The 15612-nt window shown below is 40.5% G+C and overlaps 1 protein-coding gene across 4 annotated transcripts; it reads right to left on the bottom strand.

The window, feature by feature from the left end:
• Window positions 1-1118: 1118 nt before the first annotated feature.
• LOC116386710 (SPRY domain-containing protein 3-like) lies at window positions 1119-14732 on the bottom strand. 4 transcript variants are annotated; one of them, XM_031853185.1, is made up of 11 exons: window positions 14644-14732; window positions 12989-13135; window positions 12747-12822; window positions 9383-9507; window positions 8887-9019; window positions 8540-8716; window positions 5818-5967; window positions 3735-3792; window positions 3417-3536; window positions 3205-3326; window positions 1119-3110 (listed from the first exon to the last, which is right to left on the bottom strand). In XM_031853185.1, exons 2-11 carry the CDS (start codon window positions 13114-13116, stop codon window positions 2976-2978), a joined length of 1224 nt encoding a protein of 407 aa, XP_031709045.1. In that variant the 5' UTR covers window positions 13117-13135; window positions 14644-14732; the 3' UTR covers window positions 1119-2975. The 4 variants fall into 4 exon arrangements, with proteins under 4 accessions (XP_031709045.1, XP_031709036.1, XP_031709020.1 ...); XM_031853176.1 differs by having other exon boundaries at window positions 3211-3326; window positions 8528-8716; XM_031853160.1 differs by having other exon boundaries at window positions 8528-8716.
• Between the last annotated feature and the right edge of the window lie 880 nt (window positions 14733-15612).

The following is a 15612-nucleotide window of genomic DNA, read 5'->3' on the forward strand; positions in this document are numbered from 1 at the left end:
CCTATATTGCTACATGTGTAGTATTTAAGTTTTTATTTTATTTGATGTATGTTTTTCGACGTTTCCTCGTGGCCCCGTCGCAAATGCTTTGCAGCCACGGTTTTCGACTCCAGATATGCAAAGTGTATACCCACTTACACACAGATTTCTTGCTTTATGTAATTAGTTAGAGGCAGCGCATACTATTGAACTTCAAGAACCACTATTGTATGTCCTTAAATTTGAATAGTTGAATAGAATGTCTGTAACATCAAGCCCAAAACACGCTGTAAATTATATGCTTCTCTGAACAGCTTTTAAATATAATCACTTAAAAAAAAATACTAATAACTATAAAGCCTGCTATATGAAATTATCAAGGTTTAAACCTTAAAAAGTCATAATTTGAACCATGTTTAGGGGATTTGGGGATTGAAATATTCAGTCTGCTTTTTATAAAACATCTAAGATGATCATATTACCAATTAAATTCAAGAGACAGCACTGAATGTAATTCTTTATAATTAAATTTGACACGACAGGAAAGGTCGAAGCAGGGTGTAAATATTCTTTATTTTTTTTTAAATCAATTTTGGCATGTTTACCTGATTGATTCAAATGAAAAGAGACAGGGGGCACACACGAAAAGACAACATGAAAAAAACATAGGATCTACACAAGGGCTGGATTGAGAGGGACTTCCTTCATGATTAACTACACTAAAGATACAGGAGGGTTACATTGAAAAGTGTGTGGTAGACGGACAAAAGCAGAAGGAGACCATGGAAAGTGGAAAAAAACAAACGAGTACACCCTGTCTACAGTACAGGCTGATATGATGATGTGCAGAGTGTTTGCTCGGCACACAAATAGCAGCAGTTGAGCATCACATGAACATTAAGTCTTTACATCTTGTCTGCTGACCAGGGGGGGTGGGGGCACTTAATGGATGCAATAATTCCTTATTCAATTGAATTTCCAAGCAAGATTCAGAGGCCAGCATGGATCCAATGAGGTGTTTTCAGATCTTTTCAGTGACCTGCAGAGTTCATAGACATGTGGCGCCTTCAGGATGAGGTGTAGAAGGAGGTTTTCAGTGTGAATGTGGTTCCACAAACATGAGTCAACATGAACCAACGTCCATTTCCAAAACCTACATGGATCATTTATTAAGGGTCCAGACTGGACACGTTCACACAGGCACTTTGTTCATTAGGTCAAATGTTTAACAGCAGGCTAAGCCTGAAGAAGTCCTTACATCTGTTGATGTCAGATTTAATATGAAATGGAAACTATATGATAATGTAAAGTAAATAAATCCTCTAAAAGTTGCAGTAACAATTAACAACCTATTGTGGTATTTTTATGAGTAATTCAGAACTAGTATCACAGAAATCTGCAGAAGCACCTCCTTTATCGCTACAATCTTTGTAAAAGGAGGTGTTTTGAGTACAATTTGGTGTCACAATATGAAAACAATCATTTACTATTGACAGTGGAGTCAGTATTCTACTTTAACAGTATTCAATGTCAAAAACAGATTCATTCTGACCAAAAACAAAAAACGAATTACAGATTTTTAGCAATCGATGGTTGACTTTAACATACAGCGAAATCACAGCAATAACCATAGAAAAGACAAGGTACTTAATTTAGATTTTCAAATACACCTGAGAGCAGCAAATAATAGTTACAGTATGGCTTCATTTTCAAGATATTGAACTAGTGGAAAATGTACTTCTTTACCATGTTATGTCCTTAATTAGTCTTTTCCTGACAGGCTTTGAGTTGCTCTTCATAGTTTTTCCATTTTGAGACACTTTGGTGTCCACTTCATCCAAAACACCCTGTGATCTACAGACAATACACTCAACATCGTGACTTCTAATGTGTCTTTTTGTATCAAAAAGGCTCCACTAAGTTTGGCATTATTTGGGTTTGTTTGTGTGTCTATTAGGAAATCTGAAATATGTGCTCGGAGAACACGTTTATTGTATATGGATGTATATTTTACTTATATAAACTATATACACCAAATATCTCTATACTGGAAAAACAAAATCAAAGCGATGAAATCAAAGCGATGATCAAAGCGTATGACATGATTTGGGTTTACCTGTCGCATCTTTTAGACACAAATGTTTCTCTAAAAAGCTTTGGAGTGACTACGACCTACATGTTTGTCATGACAGTACATCGTCTACCATTCAGTCAAAATCATACCTGAATAAAAAAAAGACAACAGCTCATCATAAATGATTGACTTGGAAGCTTGCTTTTTAAAACATCTTACACCAACGTAACAGTTAAATGTTTTAGATTTAACCTCAACAAGTCGTTCTTACACTTAACTATCACATAACTCCTAATGCATGTGGCTTGCACAAACCAAGCACTCATACTCGTACAGAACGGCACTCGTAAAGCAGCTCATTTTACGGACATTGCTCCACAGAGTAAACTCACGGTTCATTCAGTGCGCCACTTCTTTTATTGGAGGATTTTCTGAGCATTCTTTTTCAGACTACCACTCTCACTCACCACTGAGTGTCAGTAGCACACCGCCGTTAGCAAGACGTGCAGCAGGCTGTGAGAGGACTGCTACATATTTACTGCTGATGAAAGGGTCCATGTGTAGGCTGGGGTCTGCTCTGATTGGATTTTTACATTCATTATTCTGGTGAGACGCTTTTCTTTTGGTATTTTATGTTAGTTTACACTCTGTGTGATGAAATTATCAAAAATAGTGTGTCACCAACACAAACCTCTGGTTTATTGCTTTTCTGTAAAACCATTTCATTATAAAGTACGTCTTTGAGGCACGCATGTTATATTAACATAAATTAATTTGATCATTCTTACAGCATGAGTCTCAGTCACCTTCTACACTGGAGTGACTTTTCAAGTAACATCTTGGAGCCTGTTGATGTGGAGGTAATATTTGTTATCTGATCTCCAAAGATATAGTAGAGCTCCACCATTCCTCCGTTCTCTGCTCAGCCGCTAAGGGGGTGCAGGTCCACTCTGACCTTCTCCCCAGTGCTCATCATGCCAATCGTGGGGTACCAGCCTCCTACAGGTAAGGCCACGTCCCTCCGGCCCACAACCTTTCCATTTCTGGTGAAGAACACCTGCTCAAACACAAAAGGGGACAGCAAGAAGACAATGTATGTAAGTGAGGAAGACTCCCTGGTATTATATTCCAAGAATTTGACAGCATCTCACCGTGACCTTCCTCCCTTCCAAATCTTCTCCCTCATCCTCCTCATCTTCATTGTTTGCATACAAGTCATTCTGAACCTCGCTGGGTTTGGGAATCACATCGAGGTCCCAGTCGTCCACATCATCTGAAAGAACCCGGACACAGAAATAGAAAGACTATTAGAGGTTGTACATGATGAGGCACAGTGCTTTGGAAACAATATGAAGATGATCACCTCCACCATCGAGGCTGTAGTCACGCGGGAACATGATCCCGCAGCCCATGATGTCCCCTTCAAAGCAGCGTGGTCCAAACGCGTCCCCGACCCCACTGCCCTGGAACAACTTTCCGTCATCTACACAGAACAACAGGGACGTTGATCAGAGCTGTATGTCACATGCACGAGAGAGTGCGATACAATTAAGACACGAGATGACGTCTGTTTCTAAAATGGCAAACAATAATAATAAAATACAAATCAGTACTTTCTTCCATGGCCAGAAACACGGGTGACAATTTGGTGCCATTACCATCATGATCAGCCAACTCTCACCTGCATGATATGCTATAGATCCTCTGCTCCAACCTGGATGTCTGTTTTTGGGGTAGTCCTGTGAGACAGAAGAGAAAGTGACATCTTGTGATTGGATATCAACTAGTCTCATTAATGTCTCCATCCATTTTATGACCAGCCGAATCAACGACGCTGGTATTGTTTTCACTTTGTGAGTCTGTGTGTGTCGTCACGGCAAAATGTGGTGGAGCAGGAACTTCAACAGAAGAGGTTTTGAGTACTTTGCCAAGTGTTTAATGTCTGTGGACGGATTTTGTCACCGTGATAGCGTCCGTCTAAGACACAGTTATAAAACATTTGCAGGTCTGTAGCTGAGGCCGGGTTTGAAGATGGTTTGTGGTCCGAGCAAGGACGCTGGAATTATGTGAATATTTATGATCAACAGTTAATTGAGAGTATTTACAGTGATTTGTAACTGGAATTTGTTCAGGGGCCAGGTCTATTTACAGTGCAACTCCATTCCAAATGTTCTCAGTGTTTCTGGATGATGGGGAGCATTAGTTAAGAAGTCTGCTCACTGTACTTGTTTATTCCCATATTTTCTATCTAGCTTTGGGCATCCTAAAGTGTTATTTCTACAAATATGGTGTGATGGACAAACATCTAAATTAACATCATCTTTCACCAAGCAATGCGACTCTGATGAGCTAAATCACCTCTAGACTACAGCGGCTTTCTACGAAGGGAGGGATTCCTGAAAGAAAAGAGATTCACTTTACAGTGAAGTTGTAAATTCTAAGTAGAAATCATTTAAGCCCCTGTAAGCAGAGGACTGATGTAGTGATGGGCACAGCAACAGATGGGAAAGGCAGATAAAGCAAAAGAAGATTGAAGAAAAAACACAGAATTAAAGAGACAATGAGACTTTCCCCCAAAGCAACACAAGAGAAAAGGAATGCACCGAAAACAATTGATTCTTCATCCAATATAAGCAACTAGAAACTGTAAAGCATGTGTTACCCAGAGACAGAGAGAGACACCTTTGTTTTGATTTCTGTAGCGAGAGGTAACGCTTCCCATCAGACGACTGGAGATGACGGGGCATGGTACAAAACCTCAGGAATGACCGTTTAATGGATTTATGATGCTTCGGAACCGCAGACACACATCGAGAAAAACAATTCCAGGAAAACAACCAGCAAAATGACAGAGCTCTATTCTCCACGCCATCCGACCCGAGGGCGCAACGTGCCCACACACAGCAACTAACAGCAGAGGTGTCAAGGGGAGCCTAATGCAACAGTTACCCACCACCTCCCAGGCAGTGAGCACCGGCGCAGCTGGCAAAACAGCAGTGTGATTAGCAAAAAATCAAGCTCAATCAATTAGCGTCCAATAACTGAGACTCCCTGCCGACTGCGGCAATAACAGAGCCACACTTCATCTCATATCTGTTGTTTGAATGCCACGATGATTGCTCCCTCAGCCAACACTACGCCGTTTCATATTTCTATTGGACGGGACGTGCACGAGTTCATGCGAGGGCAAAGGCAGCTGAATGCATCTCTGATGTGTCAACATTCAAGTCTTCTCTCAGACCCAACTTATTTTTTCCAAAATATGCATCATTGATGGCTGTCATCCTTTGTGATTTAATACCACCTGATTAATTAGGACATCAACCTTTAATTGTTTTGCCTGAGGAATTGTTTTCTTTTCACCCCTTCTTGTGCACGGTGACTAAGGAAGCAAAATAAAGCAGGAACCGACAGAATCTGAGACAAAACAATCAGATGCGCTCATCTCATAACTAACCTATCACATACTTGACTGCAAGTGTTCTAGTTGACATGCAAACGGAACAACCTGCTTTCTATGGAAAACCAGATGTGGGGGTAAAATGAGAGAATATTTATTCTGTCGTTAGCTTTTCCTCTTTCGGTCATCCATCACTCAGACTGGAAACAGTGAGAGCAGCGGTGCATATGAGCGAGAGCGATGACGGGGAGAGAGGTTTTCTTTACCGACAGATAACCGCAGAGTGTGCAGTAAGTAACGGAGTGTGTCAATGATAATGACATGTGCTCATTATGGTGAGGACTAAAAAGGAGGAGGCTCGTACCCTGCGTGCCAGCCCCAGGGCAATATAACACTTCTCTCCAGCATCTGTGATCTCCAGTTCATAGTAGTGGAAGCGTGTGTTGAGAGGCCGGCGGGCCTGAGCCAAGCCCACGTCCACGATGCTCTTCCCTTTACCCACGTACTCCAGCAGCTGTGGGAATAACACAGACACACTCAGTTACCTGCTCAGCAGACAGACAGAGTTAGCATCACACAGCAGAGCATCTCGCAGGTAATGAGACAGATATTTCTCTCATGGGTTTATCGCGACCAACAGAGCTAGAAGAAGAGTGAATACTGGTTATATATATATATATATATATATATATATATATATATATATCTATGGGGTAGCCGAAAACATGTTCCCCAAATAAACCCTTATGTTACTTCATATGCTGCTGGATGTGTTGTTACTGCAAACACTATGCGTTAGGCACAACAACTTTGTGAGACGATAACATGTCAGCATCATTTTAGTCTTATAGATAAAAAAATCAATAAAAACACGCACACGCTTGCTCAATTTAATATACCCAGAAGTTTTGGTTGTACAGTCTTATCTAGAAACATCTGGTGGCTGATGTTAGCTCACTTTGAGGTTCTCTATACACTATTAGAACTATAAGAGCATTAATAAAGCAGAAAAGAGGAGTAATGTCTATCTTAGCAGAGGATGACGTCACTCTCCCTCTGTTGTAACACAAGCTTCTCTGTGCTTTCTCTACACAGCCGGGCCGGCCGTGCGTTCCTTTTAGTGCATGTTAGTTCATGTTATCGTGCCCCGCTGGCTAGCTCACGGCCGGCGCTGTGAACTGCTCTCATATGGTGGTTACAGCTGATAATGCAGCGGTTTAATCTGGCCCATATAGAGAGACAAAGTCCTGCCCCAGTTCCACTCGCCTGCAGCACTTAAGTTTTTTTCTGAAACAGCTCAAACGACAATAATTACTTTATGTATTTGCTATTCCATGCAAATTCATCAAAACGCATGCTTTAAGAACCTAACATTGAGTTGAGTCTTGTTATTATTTAGATAAATCACAACAAAACTAGTGGAAGAGTTTATTCAAATTATTATAATGAAACAAAAGAGTGCGATAGCTTCAGATTCTGTCTCTGCTTCCCTCTCAGTTTTGAGAGAGCACGTTTTATTCACACGTTATCCTGTTAGGGATGTTAGATGATGAGGTAAAAAACTAGGTCTTGCAACATCATACGATTCTTTCTTTTCTGGAAAAGCGGGGGCAGGATTTTGGTTTGTCATCCCTGCACCGAACTGTTTGGGTCCACAATACAAAGAGTCTGAAGATAAAAGTCATGCGTGACTGTCTAGGCTCAACACGCCATTACTAACATGGAGAGGAGAGTTAACTTCTTTCATTAACAAAGAGTGAGATTAAAAAAATAGACCCATAATATTTGACATGTTTGAGCTCATCAAACCCAACCGCTGTCACTTCAGCACTAAGAATGATAATGTTTGCTTAAATCTTAAAATCATACACCCACTTAAAATAAATAAAATATATTCCAAGTCTCATCCATCAGCCTTCACAGACCGGTTTGTTTTCAGAGAACTTCGCCTTCTTCTCTTCCCTTTCTGGCAGCGTGACAGTACGACCTCAAGGAGTAAACAGTCGCTCCGGTGCAAATGCAAGTAGATGAAAAAAACAAAACAGAAACAGAGGGTGCCTGATAGTTGGAGAGCACAACCCTGTAATCCAAAACCTTACATATATGACAACAATAAAAAAAATATCAAAGCACACCATGCCATCCATTATCAGCCCTGAAATTCCAAAGTTATTACATGTTTTGTTTTTATGTCCTGACAGCTTTCATGTACTGCTAAGAGGTGCAGATGTGTAATTGATGAGTTGCAGTGAGATGATCAGACAGGACATTTGTAGCAATATAGCATAATTAAATGTGCGGGTGGCATACAGGTGCTGCCTAAGGGCTGCAGCGCTACGTTCCCCTCCCATCCTTTATCTATTCAGGTTTTATGTGTATAGTTTAACGTCTGAGTCAGACACAAACACTGCGTCACAGGGAGGGGTGGAGTCCCAAAAAGAGAAAGAGAAAGAGAGAGAGAGAGAGAGAGAGAGAGAGAGAGAGAGAGAGAGAGAGAGAGAGAGAGGGTCAAGTAGTACTTTAGAGAAAGTATTGGTCTGTTCCCATCAGGTATTTAGCAAAAGCTAATATTTACGTCTGAATTTCTGAATCGACCATCTGGGTTTTGGGGTTAGGACTTGCTATCTAAACGTTTGCACTTTGCCTTAATTAAACCCAAAATAAATATAATATTTTATCATACATATTGAAATGAAATTCTAAACATGTGTTGTTACAGACCAGGACTTAATGGCAACTAATGGATAAAACTGAATGAAATACAGGAGCGATGGAGTGACTCAAACAAGTGATGTACCTTGAGGAGTCAAGCTAACAACATCAGTTAGCAGACAACCTTAATTAAAGCTTTCTGATATATAACATACCAATTATCTTGTGTACACAGACTCTTCCTCTGCGTCATCCTCCTACTGATACAAGTGAATCACTACACATCGCGAACATTTAAATAGGGAGACAACCTGCTACATGTTTATGTTGTACTTTATGTCCCTGACTGTTTACAGTCGAATTGGTAAAAGACATGATGAACATCTTTTAGTATATACACATCTCTCAGCAACAGGACGTACCGTGCCGGTCACCTTGATGTCATGGAGACGGCCCCAGTCCTCCTCATGACTATCCACGATCATCTGTCCATCATCCTCTTCCGTCCCCCATTCAGCGTTCAGGTCCAGCAGCACTTCTTCTCCCAAAGAGTGCATTCCCACTGCGGGGAAGAGAGCGTCAGGAGACGCTGGGATGTCCACACTGCCGACCTAGGCACACAATCAGACACAGTATTGTTCAGGGAACGCTAGCTGGGAACTCTGATTACAATATATATAGATATAGATTAGATATAGATAGATAGATAGATATAATTGTTGAATGGCTGAATAAATTCTGTCTCAGGAAATAAAGATATGATGTTAACAGAGCACTTTACTTCTTTGCCATTTTTGGTAAAAAACACAGTTAGCTGTCCATCATCAGAGTCCAGAGAAACTCCACAGCCGATTCTGTCTCCTCTGCAGCATTTTGGACCAAACTGCTGTCCTACAGTGTTGCCATTATACAGCCTGTGGAGAGACACGTATGGGAGGTTGAATGGCTAATCATTAAGGCTCATCGTTATAAGATTGTCCAGAAAAACTCCAGAAGATATCTACAAAATGGGGCCAGTAACAGTAAGAAAAGATTCAGTAAGAAACAGTAAGAAAATGAAGGAAATAATGGCACAAAATCAACAGCTCATTTGTGTCATCTCCCTCTTTGTAAGTCGCTCTAAAAGAAGGGATCTCTTAACGACCAGTATGTATGGACAGGTGGAATGATGAACCTGTTTCAACATTCATATGGCTATTATTTTCTGGACCTCCATGTATCATTAACAACATGTTCAGTCTATAGTATATGTAAAGAAAAGCATCCTTGTCACATACTTGCCATCATCAGCATGAAAAGCCACAGAGTGTGGGAGCCATCCGGGCTGATGGTCCAGCTTGTAGAGCTGAGGCACCAAACCAACAGCAATCATTCCCCGCACTCCGGTATCGATGATGGTCACCTGAAAACACCACAGGTTGAATAACCACAAATGGATTATCTTGGTCTTAAAACAGTAGTCTCACCAAATTGACTTAATTTTAAATCGGAAGGGTGTCATTACATTCTGTGAACAACCTGAGATTCGGAGAAGTGAGAATCAAAGTGTAGTTTCTTCTAAATAATGTGAGGAGTTATTCAATTCTCGAAACATCTTTGAGACTCAACCTTGGGCTCCCTATTACACATCATGTGTGGGAGGCTTTTATAACAAACGTAGTTGAGGCAGAGGAAGTGTATGAAAGGAGGGGAGCGAGGGTGAAGGACACAGAATTATTGTCTTTTGGTGGTTGTTGTTGTCACACATGGGGTGAGTCACCCACTGAGATGAATCAAAGAACACGCACAGTGAATGTATGTTAGGGTTACAAATAAACAGGTTATGTAAGCAAAGTAATCCAGCTAACTACTTTATACTTCAACGAACAAGCCATGCTAGCTGCTCTGCGACGCTGTACTTATGCTTTGAGCTAAATGCTAATGCTAGATGTTGATTCGCCATCTTAGTTTAGCATGTTAGCAGGCTAATGTTTGCTAATTACCACTAAACACAAAGCACAGCTGAGGCTGATAGGAATGTCATTAGTTTTGCCGACATTTAGTCATAAAGTAAAGTACTGGACTAATACAGTTTTGACGCTGGTGCTGGTACCGGTGTCCAAAGTGAGAGGGGATCATTCTCTGCAGACCACAAATGTCTGTGTAGAATTTCATGGCAATCAATCCGATAGTTAACCTCCTAGTTATACAGGTTTTATGATAGGAACATCACACAAGGTGACATTTCAAAGGGCCCACTTGAGGGATACAGTTTCATTTGCCAGAAAAGCTTTCTCTCGGCTCCGTCGGGCTTTTTTTGCTTGCCTTTACATTTTGCTTTTGGGTTGGCACTGCTTCTCTTTTCACTTCATAGAGTTTCCAAACCAACCTGAAACTATATAGCATCTCTTTTGTACAGAGCTGCCTGTCGGTTCAAAGTGAAAACCCTGAGGTAAAGAGCTGGCCTTTACCGTTGTTATCATAACCAAATGCTGACCATATGACATCATCCCTAGGGAGCCGTACATGGAAGCACTGCAATCGGAGTACAGCTGGCAAATCTAGGACAAGGAGCGGAGGAAACTCTTAAGTTCTTTCCCATGACCTCAACGCTGGCCTCCTGAGAGTGAGAAGTAACCTTTTTCTTTTTCTGTGTCAGTGTAAAACATGCAGATCAACCCTAAAATCTACTGCCAGATCTACAATCAGCATCCCCTTTCCTAACAGTTATTAGCACATACGCTCATTGACGCAAATCGTCCCCATTCCTCCTCCTACGTGGCTCCCATGAAGTGAGTCACGGGGATGAAGCACACGCAAGTAAAAAGGTTGAGAGGGTTAGTTACTGTTTCACTACACGTGAGCAGGATGCGTGTGAGTGTGTTTCAGGCAAGTTTGAACACGGTTAATTCTGAGGAACAGTCAGTCCTGGGATGTTTGTGCACTACAGTGTCTAGACTACCGAGGACTGTGAAATAAACAAACCAGAACACCATTTGTAACGAGCTGCAACTTATTTGGCTTTGTGAAACCAGTTTGCCAGGGCTGAGATAAGAAAGCCCCTGTATCAGATCGAGTCAGCACATCCATCACGTCGAAAGCACGACCGAAACTCGAATACACTGCGTCTGTATGCAGCAGCTGTGCTACAGTATGTAGTACAGTATTGACCCTTCATACTGGCTGCTAGCTGGGGCTGTTTACAAATAAACAATCTGACTCAGCTGGTGTCAACAGCGTAGTGGTGTACACTTTGTTGCTGGCATTTTAGCACAATGTCATGCAAGTAGCCATCAAGTGCATATTTCACGTTTTGAAACGACGTTTCCAAACTACTCATGGAGCTAACATGATCTCAATGAGCTAGCTAGCTACAGCTGATTAAAATCTCCCCACAACATCTGTAATTCCAGGTGCCAAAATGGTTGCTTGCTTTGCTCGAGATGTGAATCCTGTTTTTTTTGTCTGTCGCCTCCTGAACTCAAGGACTCGTTGGTTTGAAACGTGCAGAAAATGTTAAGCTCAAAATCTTCCTTTGTTATCATTGCAAGCGATGCATGTTCCATGCTAGGGTGGAAGGCTTGACAGGCTTAGCAACAGTAACGACATGGGGCTGGACTCACAACACTGTTTGGGTGAAGTGAATCGATGCTAATAACACTTTCTGCAGACAAACTGCAGGGAATGTGTGCGACCCTAGCGAATACATTTACTGAGTTTCTGGAAGACTTCAGCTCTTTTTAATTGGTTTCTCCTCTGATCCAAAAATATGTTGTTGTCTCACTTTAATCACAGAGGTTTTACAATAACAAAAAGCATGTGATCAAAAGATATAGAGACACGTTGACTGAACAGTGCGTCAGGAGGAGATGTACAGCATGCAAAGGTGAATCTATCGCTATTTTCTGTGCTGGGACTTAATTGCTGACACATTGCTTCTGACTTTAGTATAAATTATTTTGGCATATGACTTGAAGAAACAACATTAGCTTCAGTACTCACTGTACTTTCAGTCCCAGCAAACAATATAGATCAGAATATAAGTCCAAGCTGAGAGATCGTTGTGTCTCATAAAAGAGCGGTTCTCAGGTAAGTGTCATGATTTCCTTTTCAGGATGGCTCAGCGCAATGAAGACAAGCACTGAGACACACTGACAAGCCACCTGTCATCAACACGCAACAAGGGCCGAGTCCTAAATCCATAATGAATACTAACAATATAAAAGTAAACACTATATACTAATTCACAGTACACTATTTTGACAGAAAACAAACGTACTTTATTACTTTCTACTCACAGGAAATGAAAAAAAGATGTGGGTCACTGTTGACAGTTTCAAATATACTGCAGAATGTTTTTATAAAATAGTCGTACTTTACTTTTTTATGTTGTTGTCTGAAATGTATCTGAGCCGATACTTCAGGTACTCGATAACCAATGAATTGTGGTGAATTTGTTATATTTCCAGCTCCAAGGAGCTCCTTCATTTCTGTGGTGTTCTGCATTATCGACCGATAACTTTTCAACCAAACCACAAAAAACTATTGATTTGTGTGCAGAAAACCTGTTGGACTGATGAAGCTTATTTATAAGTATTACATAGAGGTATGGTTTTCTTAATTGTCGTATCAATAGTGACGGATTGAAAGAAAAACTCTTACTTCAAAGTAGCGATTTCTTCTCGACAATGGCCTGGCTGCAACAAAACAGCCAACTTCATCTGAATTCCCATGATACCTACAAGGAGATGCAACAAGAAAAAAACACCAAATATGACCGTAATCATCACAAAGTGGGATGCTGATTCAGCGAGCGGAGGAACAGCTCTAGCATTAAATGAGGGACTAAATCACAGAAGGAATCCGTGTCTCCAGTTCAAACACTCATCGCTCATCACTGCTACCTGAGCACGTCTCCGTCTCTCAGCATCCTTTTGAGCCGCTCCCGGTATCGCACTGCTCGCACTTCACGAATTTCTCGAATTCGCCTCCTCCAGTTCAGAAAGCGGTAATGAAGGTTTATGTCGTCCATGTCTGAAAATCATTACAATCTGGGACACAAATCAAAACGATGTATTACACAACATTAAATATTCATCTTAGAATAATGTATGTATATAATTTCTGCCTGGTGTTTTTTTTTTTTTAAATGAAATATTCAAATGTAGATGTTCCTGTGTTTGTTCAGTCAATGGTTAAAGCCATAAGAGCTTGTTGGGGGAAAAAGGACACCTCCAAAAAAACAGCACAGGTCGTCCTTAAAACCACGGCAAACCTCTTAGACCACAACATGATTACATCTGTTGCCTGACTACCAGAGGGACCTGGCTTTGATCCTCAGGCCAAACCCTTCCTGCGAGGACTTGATGCAATTGTGTTTTTCCATTTATGTTTAATCCCACATTCCAGAGACAAGCAAAGGCCTGGACAGTGATTGTACACCATCAACAGGCACAAACGTGAGTCCATTAGTTGTGTTAGCCCCGTGGTGGTCAGGTGTCTCCCTCGGGTGTCTTCCACTCCAGGTGAACTCCAACTGACTCAGTGATGCGTTTCTGGTCTAACTGTAACACTGCAAACCTAAATGCCAACATTTGAACTCAATTTCTCACTGTTGTAGGATTGTAAACCATGATAGTTTACATTATTTATCAATCTGAAGTTTCTTTCCTCAATTATTAAATCAATTGTCTTGTCTATAAAACGTCAGAACTTAATGAGTTAATGAATGCCTATCAAAACAGTTATTCATATATTAATATTTGCAGCTTATTGTTCTGTCCATCAACTAATTTATCAGATATCAGCCAAACGTTGGTGCATTTAACTGGTATACTAGTATTGCAAATATGCCCACAAGAGACTTCATTGATGCGTTGAACATTTTTTGCATTTAAAGAACCTATTGATATTTATTATTTTAAAGAAAAATGTCTTTGATCAAGAGGTAAATCCATTATGTCTTTGACGAAGAAGAAGCAGCAGGCACAGCTCAACATGTGTTTACTGTGGATCAATACAAGGTTGAACATGTTTTGTTGGTCCTTTCACATTTATAACTCAGTATATTAATAACAAAAGTATTTTATTATGTGACTTCTTTCATGTCCACTGGCTCAGTGGTGGATCACTACAGCACGGCGCCACAGCGTAGCGTGACACAGACTGACGTCACGTGAGGGGGGAAATAGTTTCGTTGCCGAAACAAAAGTTCTGTTCCTTGAAAACTATGAGCTCTTCTTTCCAAAGTGATAATGAAACCGAGTGACCAGCCCGAATACGACTTAATAATACAGTTGAGGATCTAGTTGGTGATGTGTTTTGATAAGGTAAAGAAATTATGCGAACCATTATCTCAGATTAACTTCTTCGGTTTACCGTTTTACGAGCCTACCGTAAACGCAGCATCCTATTTCCCAAACTACAGGCACGACTCGGTTGGCCGGCTGGCTGCTTTCAGCGTAACAGCATTAAGGCTAATTATGTACTGTAAACATGATTATATCTCAGGTTACACACAGACTATTCACAGCCTATTTGTCTCATGTGGGTTCCTTACTGTTTTAAAACTTGAAACGCGTCGTCCTTCGGTTTTTCTTCCAATTTTAAGGAGGTGAAGTCTGTCACTTTATGTCCAACCTGCCAAGCCGGAAGTCCCGCCCACTCAACCAATCACATCAGAGGATACATGTGTGTAGTCTTTAACCGGTGCACTGCCGTGTGTTAATGTAGTCTTTTAACAGGTTTTACGGTTGGTGTTTGCATAATGTTTTACATGAGGAGTGCTCAGCTATTCAAATACGGGGGTGAAAGACTTTAGGGCTTTGTAAGAACAGAAGCATCGTAACCTTAAGATTTCATCAAAGACAAGTAGTTTTTATGAAAACTTATTTTATACAAAAGTGGGCTATTAATAAAAACGTAACTTTGGGTGAATTCTTTTTATACCTTTTCGTCTATATTCTACAGTCATATTTAATGAAGTTTTGTTTTACTTTTGTAAAGGCAAGAATCACAGAGTAGTTAAAGTCAAGTCTTAGTCTCATAAAGAGGACATCCCATTGAAGTCCGCTTTGGACATCTTTTCTCTGGGGTAATAATATGTGAGAAGCAGCTAAAAAAAGATATCACCAAAAATCCTTAAGTGATGAGTTGTGGCCTTTTCATTAAATTTGTCTTGTATCACAGGGTAATCTAATGTTGTGATATTGATATATGTCATTGTGTAGGTTTAGTACATTTTGCATCGAAATTTAATTAAGAAACTGTTGCATACAGAACAGATGAAAACTGTTCTTGTGTAAAAAAAAAAAAATAAAATCAAGATACCTTATTACATTAATGAAAACATCCTATGAATTCAGAATCACCACAGAGGCCAGATTAAGTAGTCTAAGTGATATTCAAGTCACGTAACTGTATTTCTGTATTGGCCTATATTTATAACAATATTGTATTTGTATCTATAAAGTTGTCACAAGCTGGGGATTAAGACATGTTTGAGATCACGTCTTCTAATTCAATCTGT

Source organism: Anarrhichthys ocellatus, unplaced genomic scaffold (genome assembly GCF_004355925.1).
Source record: "Anarrhichthys ocellatus isolate YVR2014 unplaced genomic scaffold, GSC_Weel_1.0 scaffold1, whole genome shotgun sequence".
Classification (NCBI taxonomy): domain Eukaryota; kingdom Metazoa; phylum Chordata; class Actinopteri; order Perciformes; family Anarhichadidae; genus Anarrhichthys; species Anarrhichthys ocellatus.